General features: G+C 42.4%; 1 protein-coding gene across 2 annotated transcripts in view; it reads right to left on the bottom strand.

The window, feature by feature from the left end:
• The window catches only part of NYAP2 (neuronal tyrosine-phosphorylated phosphoinositide-3-kinase adaptor 2), a 141830-nt gene that overhangs the window by 73334 nt on the left and 54521 nt on the right, over positions 1–13975 (bottom strand). For both annotated transcript variants that reach the window (XM_064457388.1, XM_064457389.1), the window contains exon 2: positions 10095–10393. In XM_064457388.1, coding sequence (XP_064313458.1) covers positions 10095–10393 — 299 coding nt within the window. The remainder of the gene's footprint in view (positions 1–10094; positions 10394–13975) is intronic.

Below are 13975 nucleotides of genomic sequence, written 5' to 3'. Positions count from 1 at the left end.
TTCCCACAGTGACAATTGGCCTTAGTTCACAAATGAAACCCTGCAAGATGTATGGAATTTCACACTAAGGAAGGACAATCTTTTTCACATATTCCCTTCTCTGCTCAAAAGCCTCTTTCTACAGTGCTGTTCACAAAAGCACTCAACACGTGCCCCATTAGGCCAAGTTTTGACTGCGAGCAGAAATACTCTGATCCTAAGTTGGTTGCAAACTACCTCACAAAACAAAGCCCTCATCAATCTTTCTATTTTACAAAGGAGGAATGTGGGACACTGAGAGGCAAGTGAAATGCTCAAGGTCATCTGAGCCAGTGGCAGAGCTGTAAAGAGCCCTGTTCCTCCACTTACACCATTGGGAGACAGTATTATTTACAGAAGTCTCTGTGCATTACTCACATGCAAGCATGTATTTGCAGGACCAGGATTTTGTGGCAATTAGTCACTGCAGATATTTATCCACAACAGCTGTAAAAATTATCTCATCTGCAGCAGAAAATAGCAAATAATTCAGAATCATAGAACACCTTGAGCTTCCATGTTTTTGTTTGCAAAAATTTGTATTTAAGAAAATAATAAGGTTAGACATATTATCAAGTTTTGAATCCACACTAGTGGTATAGCTTCAAGTTTGTGCTTGGTGCACATTTGTATGTTTGCTTTTTTTGGTTGTGGGGTTTTTTTCTTTTAATCAAAGGGTTACTTACCACCTTATTCACCAAAATCCAAGTATTAAGAGACTTTCATTGTCATTAGCAAAACCCATTAAAACTTTCGCAATAGAGACTTGTGGCATGACCACGCTGATCCTAAGGCAAGATGTATAGCCAAGCCATCCTTCAGTACTCTCCCAAGAGGAAAAGGGAAACAGCTCCCTTTGCAGTCATGAGTGGAAGGGAAAATGCCAGGAATCATCTTCATCCCACAAAGCACTGTTAGGGCGAACGACCCAAAGGTTGTGCTGCTTCCAATACAGAGTTGAGTTTTTCCAGGCATGTTTATGCTTCTAGAGTCCTGCGCTTGCAGTAGTGATTTTGTTTTACTACTAAGCATAAGAGCAGCTGGAATTATTAAATCGTTACATGCAAGCTGGTTGTGAATTTAAAGGAAGAGTATTATTCATGATTATTTCAGAGGAATGATGGAAACCATGACAAATATACCACTGCACTGGAAATGGATATTAAGCTATGCCTCTTGATGATGTCAAGTACACCATGCTCCAGCTTTTTACTTTCCACATCTAAGCCTCCCCCCACCCTGGCCCAGAATCCAGCTGCAAATCACATTGGACTTTGGGGGATGTGCTTCTTGTTTGACATGCCAGCAGTTCAAAGTTATGGCCACTAAAATTAGCACAAAAATTTGCGTGTGCTTGTTTTTTTTTCCTTCATGCATGTATGAAAAGCCCAGGCTGGTACACTGTGACCTCCAGGCAAGTTGATGGCATCACAAAAAGGAAGCTGTGCTCTGTTGAGCTGTCACTACTGTGCACGTTATCCCAACACAGCACTGTTTGCACACGTATGAATTAAAAGCATGAAGTGCCAAACACAGTTGTAGCATGTCAGGCATATGTTGCTTGATGTCATCCAGCATTAACCTAAATGGAAGAGATGAAAGCAGCAAACCAGCGCACCAACCAAGACTACGATATTCAGTCATTAGAAAGAAATTGCCAATGAAACAGAGGATAGGCATGACAGGACCTCCCCTGGAGCCAGACGTAGATCTCTTGGGATGTGATTCTGCTAAGCACTGTGCACTCCCAGTAAAGTCAACGTGACTGTGGGGTGTGTGCCCCCCCCAGTATCAACCTCTTGGCAGGAAATGCTTTGAGAGCTCAGTCATGCTTCACTCTATAAGGATTTGTCTCATTCAGTTGTTTAAGTAAGAACAGAATTAGGGCACCAGTTAAAAATAAAGTAAGGTGAAGAGGTAGAAAACCAATGTATTCGCTGTGGAATAAAAAGGGCAGCTGTTTCATATTTTTTCTTTTAATTCCAAATGAGTTTTGCCAGACATCTCTATTATCACAAACCAGGTCTGAGAGTAAACAGTGACTTTAGGATTTCAGTCTGATCCCTCAAGCCCTTAATCATTTGTCTGCAATGTCTTAAGCAGACAATGCCAAAACCAGTATCCAAACCAGAAGTGTTGCACGAGTATTCAAAAAATGTTGTTTTGGGCATTTTGTTTTACTTAACCAATCCTGAAGGGCTGTCAAAATGAGGCAAAAGAATTACCTGGATTTCTCCTCCCCTCCTCTCCTGGCCCTGATTTCAGAGGCATTCAGTGATGCAAAATAATGCAAGAACCTAGTGTTTCACAGAATCACAGGTGGAAATGCTGAGAAGGCCCAGTATTATGGTTCTCTGAGGTATAAACAAAATAAAAAATGAAATACAGTCACAAATATGATGACTTACAGTTTTTTCCAGCAGTATTCTGGGCTTTACATACAGTGACCTGATGAGAATGGATGGATTTATTGATGCTATAACCTTGCAGTTACATAAACACTGTCTACTGAGATTGCAGATTAACCATGCAGTGGACAAGAACACCCATAGCTTTCTTCAGAGACTCTGTCTTCATTGTGGTCTTTCTGGTAAAGATTATTGATTCAGACACCTTAACACAAGAGCTTGAGGTACTTCCAGGGCTGGGTTGGCTCTAAAAGCAGCCTAGTGACTTTCATGGGATGTGAAACCTGTGCTAATATTCTCTCCTAGATCCCTGCTGACTGCATGATTAAGTGGATCACATTTCCCTGCCTTGCTGGTGTGTCCAGGGACTACAGTGACCCTATACAGTCAGCGGACCTCAGGGTGGGAGCAGCCTGGAGAAAGTCTCCTAATCAGCATGTCTGTGTTATACCCAACACTGCTTTGAGGTCCTGGGCAGTTTGCTAATTCTAGGGCAGAATGGTATGAATTCACAAGCACAGTTTGAGCCTCAGGTTGCAACCAGGATTATAAACTCTCCTGAGTCCTGGAGCACTGGGATACACAGTGCAGAAAAGCCCACATGCTCAGCAGGAATCATAAGTGTTTAGCAGGGCTTATTGGCCTCACCTTAGAGCAGGCAGCCTCCTCCTGGACTGGCTGCATTCACAGTCAATCTGGTAAATCAGCACAACACTCCCTGAACTTGCATTATTAAGGCTTTTCCATTATCAAGAACATCACAGCTTCCATCACTCTTGAGAACAGAGAGATATCTGTACTGCAGGGGGGCTGCACATTTAATTTTGTGCTTTTTTACACAGGTGCAGTGTCTCTCAGCAAATGAGCAACATCCTAATGTGAAGAGAGAGATGTGGAATATATAAAGCAACTTTGTTAAATTAAAAAGGGAAAAAAAAAAAGGCACTAAGTACACAAGATAGACTAGCACAACATAGCTTAAGTACCAACTGCCAAGTCTTGGGCACAATGCAATTCCCAAGTGGGTAACTAGATCTTCATGTCTTTTACCACTGCACGGTCTATTTTCTGTTCAATGCTTGCAGCTTCCATTAACGTTAATGAGTATGCATATGTGCCTTGAGGGTAAGAACATACTCCCTCTGTGGCTTCAAAACTTGTTTATAAATCCCTCCAAAAATCACATTGTGTTCATTGCTCTGCACAGAAAGCTATTATAACAGCTATAAAAACTGCTACTTTCATTCTTCCTTCCCCCTTGCCCTCCCTTATCTGAGGGGCCAGAAAACAGACCTGAAAAGATGAAGGTCTGGAGGAGGTAACCCAGCTCTGGGAGCTGCAATGTGAGAACCAACTTGCTGCAGGGAGAGGCAAACAAATCTCAGCAAGAGCAAAGAAAACCAAACCCCCAAACACTGAAAATCTACCACCACCACCCCCAAAAAAGCAAAGCCTTGGAAAATCTCTAAGCTACTAAATGCTAGAGAATAGACTGAAATTTTGCCATGTCCTTCCTGCTACAGTGCAGGTCAGTGGGAACAAGCTGCTACAACAACCAAAGGGGCCAAGCACAGAGCAGAGGCACTGCTGGGCAGAGTCCCATAGCAAAGCCAGGCCAGTGCTGCCCTCCAGCCTTTTAACCGCTGCATCAGCAAGGAGGCTGGTGAGATGCAGGGCTGAGCAAAGGGAAAGAAGTGCTGGGTTTCTAGTAGAGACTGCATTGCTCTAGTGCTGCTGAAGGCACCTTATCCATCCCCGTGCCACCTGGACATGTAGGGCAGTTCTCTGGAGTCATGTAGGGTAGTTAAGAGCCAAGGCCATATCACTGTACCGACAAGAGGGCATGTGTTTTCTGATGCCGGCTTTGACTTTTCCCTCCATTGTTGCCAGCTGCCTTCTCCCAATATGCACAGTTTCAAGTTAAGTCCTCTCAAGCCTCACAGTCTGCAAGAGAATCATTACAGCATACAAAAAGTAATGGGTAATGCAGCACTGAGATAAAGAATCAGATTAAGGTACGTAAAGTAAAACAGACACTGCTTTAGGTACATGGCTGAATACCAGCTTGCATTATACCTTTATAGCTAATATGAACACGAGCTGCAGCTTTTCATGGGTCAAAATGCTGGGTTTAAAATACAGAGTGGGCTATAGGAAAGAGGAAAATGAGCTAAAAAACATACTGTGCACAGCATAAAAACACTCAGGCCTCTCAGGCACAATGACACACAGGGGCTCTGGCTTAGCACCCAGCTGAAGAGCCCATGCCCTGGGAGGATGCCTCAGAGGCTGGACCTCAGGAAGCAGCACACCCCATCCTGCCACAGCCACACAGGCTGCCCTTCCCTTGTTCTCACACCCACACCCCAGCATCGCAGCAGCATCGCAGGCAGTGATGACTGGCCCTCGCTAAAAGGGAGCGCATTGCAAGAGCCGTCCTCATGAGTCTTTTGCTCACTTTGCAGGGCTCTGACAGATCTCGCTGCAGAATGCTTCTCACCAGATCTGGCTGCCCCACTCCCCTGCCACAGCCCCTGCCCAGCAGCAGGGTGGCGCAGCAGCACCCATGTCTTTAAGATGCATCCCTAAAATATTGCTTTCTTTTACATCAGCACTGGGTTGTCACATCTGGCAGGTAGCCCAGAGGCAGTAGCGTCTTAAACTGCCCATAGCTATGCCCACTAGAACTCATCTGTCAGTCCCTTTCAACTTGTTGAGTCTGAATAGGGCTCATTAGTGATATTTCTTCCTTTAGTAGGCATGGATGAAAAGATGAGGAAGTAAGATCTGGCTATAAGGAAGGACATGACATGGTTACGGCAGAGGACACTATTTCAAAGTTCACGTTAAATACAGTATTCACTAAGGTAGGAAATAAAAGGAAACCAGCACCATGCAAAAACAGCAAAAGTACTAAATCCCTTCAATCCAAGTTCTGTTTAACAACAGAAGTTCAAGTTTACAATGCAGAGTCACCAGCCTAGCCTAGCGAACAGAAAACTAGATTTATAAGATAGACCAGCTGGACTGCGACCCCAGTTACAGTTACTGTAATTGCTTCTCTCCAGAGGAAAATTTGTTTACAAGTTGCCCACCTTTAGATATTTCTAAGCAACACAGAGAGGCTTCCACTGCACGGGCTTAGAAAGCAGCAAGAAGGATATCTTCTTCCACACGCAACACTCAAGGAAAGCACTAAACAAATCGAGTGGGTCCAAGAGGTGGGGATCCCTGCAAGCATTTTCATGTATTAGGCCTAAACTTCCCATGGCCTCTGGCAGGAGCAGAATTACAACCATGAACAGCATTTTGAAAATGCTACTCTGAGTTTTAATTTGCATTTGAGTGCACGTTTGTACATGGAAGCACACACAACTTGCATTTTCATGATACATAAATATGCATACTATTGTATATATGTTACATTATATTATAAATATTTTATGTGCATATATTTACATAATGTAGTCATCATCTATATTACTAAACAGAATTTTAGCAAGAAGTTTACTTTCAAAATGCGATTCAATTATACCTCTTCATTTATGTTTGTACCGCAGTAGATCTGTAAACCTTTTTTGTGGACATACAGTGATCATATCAAAAAACACTGCTTGAGGCTGGTTACATTCACCAATTATACTGTTTTATTAACTCCTTTTTCTGTAAGACTGGGCACCGAAAGTACCTCTATTAGTTCAACTCCTGCATTTTCTAAATAAAGAGCCTTTCAGGATTAAGATTAGATATGCCTTCCACGCTGAAACATTATTTGAAATTACACTTTTCAGCTCATTTCTGACTCCCAACATGTGATGTACGGGGCACAACTACATTTGTTTGCTCTTCCTACCAGAGTTTGAAAACTCTGCAGGAAAGACAACCTATGTTTTTAAAAACAACTTTCTAGAAATCTGTCATGGAGGAGAAATGCATGGGGTGGAAGGTATTCGGTGGATGTATATGAAAGGTAGCTGGAAGAGTGAAAAAGGAATATTGAAGCATAAGAAGGGACACGAAAGTGTGGAAACACAGCAACAAAATTAAAGTCAAGTTAAGGAGAATGAGGCCTTCATGCTCGAGTGCTCCTTCAAGCAGAGCCAAGGTAGACTGGGTTGAAACACACAAATCAAAGTGTTGTCACAATGAGACAGGGTTAATATGTGTCATCACAACTTAAAAGAAGATTCTCACATTCCCACAAATTTGGAAGCAAGAGCACTTACAGGAAAAGTGTACAGAGCTGGTGTGGCTATTAGAGATCCTATTTGTGCTTCAGGAGGAAAAGGTCTTTCAATCTCATGACCAAATTTCTTCTGCCACTGACTTCTGCAGTAAAGTGAGACTCATATTCAAAACATAATCTAATGTTATGGTAGTTATTACGATGGGATGGATTCAGTATTTTGTCTTTACCATGATCGGAAGAAGAATAAAAGTAACTGCTTTTGTTTGTATAAACTGGATCATTATCAAAAAGCAAAAAGTAAACATGTTTAATAAAAATGAGTGGTGAGGCTGTCCCTGGTTGCCTAGGAAATGTAGCAAGTTCCTTTTCAAAGTAGCCATAGGGTTAGACAAGAGACATTATAGTCTGAATTATTCTGCATTGCCATAAAAATAAAAGAGCTGGGAACAATTTTGTGACAACTCCTTTGTAGAGATTCCACAATAGCTGATTGAAAAACAATAGTGTTTTTCATCATTGTTTTCCATAGTTCCTGGAAAAAGCTGTAGCCATTCAGCCTGCAGATACCACAAGTACACACAAATGTGTGAGACACATGCATATACAAATACTTGGGTACAACATGGACAACAGTGACTGAAAGTTAAATTTGCATGTTCTTGGACTTCAGCTTCCAAAGACCTCCCTAGGAGAACACAAATATTGTATCCTATGGACTATCTCACCTGAAACTGGAAAGATACAGGTTTATAATTTCTTTAATTCAAAGACTGCTACTAAAATGAGACCTACTAGATGTGGAAAAGACTTAACCATTTGCACATAACAAACAGACTGGCAGAATCAGAGCTTCACAGGTTTCTTTGAGCTAGGCACAATTTCAGATACTAAACTTGCTGGGAATTAATTGTACAGCAATGGTAATAATTTCATATCCTGGGACAAAGCTGGTTTAATAATTTGTATCAAATCACTACTGCAGATAATGAATTTTGACTTTAATCTGGTTCTGCTCATCTTTACGTGTCCTCATCAATATATGACCACAGTGTTTATATAAACATTCCTATGCTAGCCAGATGATGACTGAAAATTCTTTCATCAAAACAAACATGTTACCTTGGAGCACACAGATGATAATAAACCATTTCCTGGTGACACCAAAGCATCCTGAAATCACAGAATCATTAAGGTTGGAAAAGATCTCTAGGATCACCAAGTCCAACTGTCAACCCAACACCACCACGGTTGATGATTATATAAACATTCCTATGCTGGCCAGATGATGACTGTGAAAATTCTTTCTTCAAGACGTTGATTATAATAATTGATTATAATAATGAATCCAAAGTGCTCTGCAATACTTAGTATTATGGTGTAGTAGTACCATTGTCACACAGATTATCCAAAGTGAACACTTCTACAATACAATGCATGCCACTCATAACCGTCATATGATGAGACAGATTAAGATCAATCTGCACAGAGTGAGAAGCAAAGTGGTAGTTGGCCTTGGAAACAGAAATGTCAATCAATGTCAAACTTTGAAATTTGTCAGAAGGGACATGACTACATATTAGGTCCTTGGTGTCAAATTCAAATGGAGGGAGAAGATAAGGGAAAGGAAGCAAAATTTTCAGAACCTTCCATAATAATAATGCTCAAGGAGATCTAGTTTCATGAAGACACAGACTGCTTAAGGAGTCTGCCATAATTTATGTGAGATTGGTAAAACACTTGGATGTATTTCAATTATCACTATCATTATTATTATTGCTACTTTAAGGCTGTCAAAGTCTCTTGCTTCTCAGTAAATGAGGAAAAGGGTTGGGAGATAGATGTAAAACAGACATCATTCCTAATCATCCTAAAGATAATGCCAAGGTCAGCTATACCAAAGAGCACAATATACTGTGTGACTCAATGCACACTTGCAGGAACATTCATTAAACAAGTCAGAAGATATTAAAGCCTGTCTTACTGCCCTGTCTGCTAAACTTCATTTAGCCTTGGTAATTCTGTTTGTGCAGACTCAGGAAGACAGAATGCTAAAATATATTAAACAATTATAAAAATTTTTTAAAATATAGTATGTTTTAAAATAACTTTTGAGTAACTTAAACGCTCTTGCCTTTCACTTCAGAGCATATAAGACCAAGAAGTTTGTGCCAAGCATTCTCTTTTTTGTATTAAATGAAAGACTTGAAAGACTTCCTGATACGAGATTTTAAATCTGTCTGTGGCACAAATCTGAATGGTTTCAGTGTAGGCTTTTTTCCAGTAAAATTGTGGTGAACTGCTTTTACTAAGGGCAGCTATTTAATGCTTGGATTTGTCATGTTGGTCTGTTCAGTGGAGCTGATGTAATGGTCACTGTAGAGGACAAACTATGGAAGTAATGGCAAATGAACTACCAACAATAGTATAAATAAATCCATAGTTTTGTTCAGTGTTTGTGTTCAGCCTCACAATCGTAGACAGATGTGCCACTAGTTATACATTCCTTTGCATCTTTGTTATCACTGATGACTTTTTAAAATCAGATTTGCTTAAAAGGAGTTGTAGGATGAATGTAACTAACAAGTATTTCTGGCTACAACAACAAGCAAAAGGGATGTGCACTAAGAGCACAACATACTGCACGGGATGTCAAAACTGATATGTAACGTAGCAGTTGGAAAGACCAGCACTGATCAAAACCATTTGTCCCAAAAGGTTCCTTTTTACAGACCACACTGTAAAGCAGAGTCATCCTGATCTCTTCTAACAGGGAGTACAGCTGGTCCTACTGCTGCACAAAATGCATTTCCAGCATAGCAGAAAGGTCGGAGACGATCCCTATAGTGTTAGATCATCTTTAGTAGTTTAGAGTAAGGAAGCAATATCCTTATTCAACACATTTGTTTTTCTACTGAATGCTGCATTGGCTGAAATGTAACTAGGAGGAATGGGAAGACAAAATGTAGACTCATATGCAAATAGAAGATTTGGACAATATGTTGTATCATCTCAGGTACGATTTTTACTGTTGGATGATATTCTCTTGCTATAGAGTTTCAGGGCCACGCAGTGTTCTTTTTAATAATTTCTGTCCTTCATTTCTTTGTGGAGGACAAAGTACCCTTTCCAAAGCTATGGTTTGCACAGTGCTAGTGATATGGTGAGTGGTCCTTGGCTGGTGTGCAGATGACATTGTCCTACATGCCATCTGATAGCAATCTCTTTTTCCCTTCATTTTCAATAAATTCAACACATTCCCCAGTATATAACCAGACCATGTAAGTAGTACAGTTCTGTGAGAATTGTCAAAGGTTGGTGATTACCCCCCGGTCCAAAATATGTGATTTAGGAGACCTGTGCTGGCACTGTTACACAGATGGGGAAACATACAGGAAATTCCCAAATGCAAGACTATCAACTGGATAATCTTAACACTGAGTCACCAAACCCCCTTTTTTCCAAAAAATTATAGTGTTTACCTTCAGTCCTGTCTGGTAGTTTCCCACTTTTACTTGTTGTTCCAGTGTTGACTGTTTCAGATGAGGTGCTCAGTTTGGTGTTGGGGTCTCGCTTAGGTTTTGGAGGTGGCTGCTTACGAGAGCTGCTACTTTCATCATCGGTTCCTCCAACAGAATGAAGAGACTGGGATCTCACGGTAAAGCCACTGGAGCAAGGATGTGGCAGTCTGTCCTGAGGAGCAGGCATTGTCATAAATCCCATGCGGAAATGTTTCCCCACGTAGCTTCCTTCATTTCCTCTCACTACTTCTCCACCTATGCTGTAAGAGAAAATACACGTATGAGTAAATGATCCACCTTTGCCTGAACTGTACCTGGAACCAGGGTCTCTGTTCTGCCTCTCATGAGTAGACTGTACTTTTGAATTTGGAAACAAGCAATGCTCTCTTCTTAAAACAAGATGAATACTAGAACAGAGTAGTCTATTTTTCAGCGTAACTTGCCAACAACTGAAATGTAGATATAACACTATGTATTCACTCAAAATTTTACATTAATAAATTGAGAAAAACTTTTGTTCAGGTTTCATAGTGTTGTGACTAGAAATTGCCTATAAAACCAATTTCAAATATCAGAAGTCAGAACTGAGTTTTCAAGAAGACGAGACTGTGAGTAGGGCAAAGAATACTGGTTTAGAAATGCAACATCATGTATTGATCTGCACTCCCCTGCACTCTTCTTTGACTACAGACACTCATGTACCTTGGGAAACAAGGCTCTTGGGGTCCAATCAATCATTTCATTTCAGATTAAAGAATAGTAAGAGAAAGAAATGCTCTAAAAATTACTTGGAAATAGAAAACTGTACATTAACATCTCATCAAATCCACATGAAGCTGCAACATGAGCAGCATCAGACTAGTAAGATACAAGTGTAGGAGATGAAAAGGCAATGGGCTGTGGGACACCAGGAAGAAAACAACCTCCAACTATGCAGAAACACAGGTACAGAAGGAGGAAAGCTCAGCTAAAACAAGTGCTGTCATACCAAGTACTACATTGTACTATGGATGGCAGGACTGAGAACCTGGTTTTCTGCTATACTCATGCATGCTTATCAGTTCTGAAAAACAGATCTCACTGATGCTTACACTGTAAACCTACAGCACATTTCAATTAAGGCAATACAGTGACTATGCAAAGAAACTCAGCAACACACACAGGTCAACATGGGCCTGTTTGCAAGGAGGTTCATAATGGTACCACTGTGGACATGTAGAAATGTCAGTATGAGAACTGTGAAGTCCAGAAAGACCTTATAACCTATTGTTTCCCCTTCACTCAGAGTGAAGCTCTAAGCAGGGTCAGTCTGCTCCGCTATAAGTTTCCTATTTGACATTGCCTTAGGCTGGTGCAATTTATTTGATGCTGGAACATATTTCCTTCTTTAAAAGACAAGAATATTTTTCAATGGTTCACTTAAGGCTGGATGTTATTAAAGAAGGAAGTCTCAAAAGCGCAGGAGCAGGCTGTCCCCATGTGCAGGCGGGGGAGAAGACCGGCTTGGCTGAATAGGGAGATTTGGCTGGAACTCAAGAGAAAAAGGAGAGCTTACTGCCTTTGGAAGAAGGGGCAGGTGACTCAGGAGGACTACAAGGATGTTGTGAGGTTATGCAGGGAAAAGATTAGGAAGGCGAAGGCCCAGATGGAAATTAAACTGGACGCCGCTGCTAAAGATAACAGAAAATATTTTTATAAATACATCAGTGACAAAAGGAGGGCCAGGAAGAATCTCCCTCCTCTGTTGGATGCGGAAGGTAACCTTGCCAGGAAAGATGAGGAGAAGGCTGAGGTACTTAATGCTTTCTTTGCCTCAGTCTTTAATAGTCAGACTGGTCATTCTCAGGGTTGTCAGGCCCCTGTGCTGGGAGATGGAGATAGTATGCAGAATGAAGTTCCAGTTGTTGAAGAGGTGGCAGTCACTGACACCTGCTCCTTCACCTGGATGTTCACAAGTCCATGGGGCCAGATGGGATCCACCCGAGGATACTGAGGGAGCTGGCAGAGGAGCTTGCCAATCCACTCTCCATCATTTATCAGCGGTCCTGGTCAACTGGGGAGGTCCCAGATGACTGGAAACTAGCGAATGTGACGCCCCTCTACAAGAAGGATCAGAAGGAAGATCCGGGGAACTACAGGCCTGTCAGCCTGACCTTGGTGCCGGGAAAGGTCATGGAGCAGATCATCTTGCTTGCCATTATGCAGCACGTACGGGACAACCAGGGGATCAGGCTCAGCCAGCATGGGTTTATGAAAGGGAGGTCCTGCCTCACTAACCTGGTCTCCTTCTATGATAAGGTGACCCGCTTAGTGGATGAGGGGAAGGCTGTGGATGTTGTCTACTTGGACTTTAGTAAGGCCTTTGACACTGTCTCCCACAGCATTCTCCTGGAGAAGCTGGCTGCTCACGGCTGGGACAAGTGCACCCTGCATTGGGTTAAAAAGTGGCTGGATGGCCAAGCCCAGAGAGTAGTAGTGAATGGAGTCAAATCCAGTTGGTGGCCGGTCATGAGTGGTGTTCCCCAGGGCTCAGTGTTGGGGCTGGTCCTGTTCAATATCTTCATTGATGATCTGGGTGAGGGGATTGAGTGCACCCTGAGTAAGTCTGCAGATGACACCAAGCTGGGTGGAAGTGTCGATCTGCTGGAGGGCAGGAAGGCCCTACAGAGGGACCTGGACAGGCTGGATCATTGGGCCAGAGCCAGCAGTATGAGATTCAACAAGGCTAAGTGCCGGGTCCTGCACTTCGGTCACAACAACCCCATGCAACGCTACAGGCTTGGGGAGGAGTGGCTGGAGAGCTGCCTGGAGGAAAAGGACCTGGGGGTGTTGATTGACAGCTGGCTGAACATGAGCCAGCAGTGTGCTCAGGTGGCCAAGAAGGCCAATGGCATCCTGGCTTGTATCAGGAATAGTGTGTCCAGCAGGAGCAGGGAGGTGATAGTGCCCCTGTACTCATCACTGGTGAGGCTGCACCTCGAGTACTGTCTTCAGTTTTGGGCCCCTCACTACAAGAAGGACATTGAGGTGCTGGAGCGTGTCCAGAGAAGGGCCACAAAGGTGGTGAAGGGTCTGGAGAACAAGTCTTATGAGGAGCAGCTGAGGGAACTGAGGTTGTTTAGCCTGGAGAAGAGGAGGCTGAGGGGAAACCTTATAGCTCTCTACAACTACCTGAAAGAAGGTTGTAGTGAGGCAGGGGTTTGGACTCTTCTACCTAGTAACAAGCGATAGGATGAGAGGAAGTGGCCTCAAGCTGCGCCGGGGAAGTTTAGGCTGAACATTAGGGAAAACTTCTTCACCAAAAGGGTTGTCAAACATTGGAAGAGGCTGCCCAGGGAAGTGGTTGAGTCTCCATCCCTGGAGGTATTTAAAAGAAGGATAGACGTGGTGGTGGAGGATATGGTTTAGTGGTGGACTTGGCAGTGATAGGTTCATGGTTGGACTCAATGATCCTAAGGGTCTTTTCTAACCTTAACAATTATATGATTCTGTGATTCTATGTGAGAAGTGAGTAGTATGGTCACTTCATTCTCTAATACTGTCCCCATCTTCATTGTAGGTAATACACAAGGTAATACAGAGTAGGACAATCTAATTGTCCTAAAAACATCAGACTGGAACCATGCAATCCAGAACTTTGTGTGTGATAAAGGAGAACCTCTGTTTGCTTACTACTGTCTTTACATGTTTATTTAATTTCCCACAAGTGGAGAGGTCCACTTTCCAAACTGATAACAACTGAGCAGGTCTAACTCAACATGTGCCACTCTCCAGGGGCACTAACACCTACCTGCACATGTATACACACATGTATGCCATGCATATGCACGCCCTGGTCCATG

The sequence above is a fragment of the Phalacrocorax carbo genome, chromosome 7, assembly GCF_963921805.1.
Source record: "Phalacrocorax carbo chromosome 7, bPhaCar2.1, whole genome shotgun sequence".
Lineage (NCBI taxonomy): Eukaryota > Metazoa > Chordata > Aves > Suliformes > Phalacrocoracidae > Phalacrocorax > Phalacrocorax carbo.
Note: the sequence above shows the minus strand (reverse complement) of the source record. Positions and strands in the feature narration are given on the sequence as shown.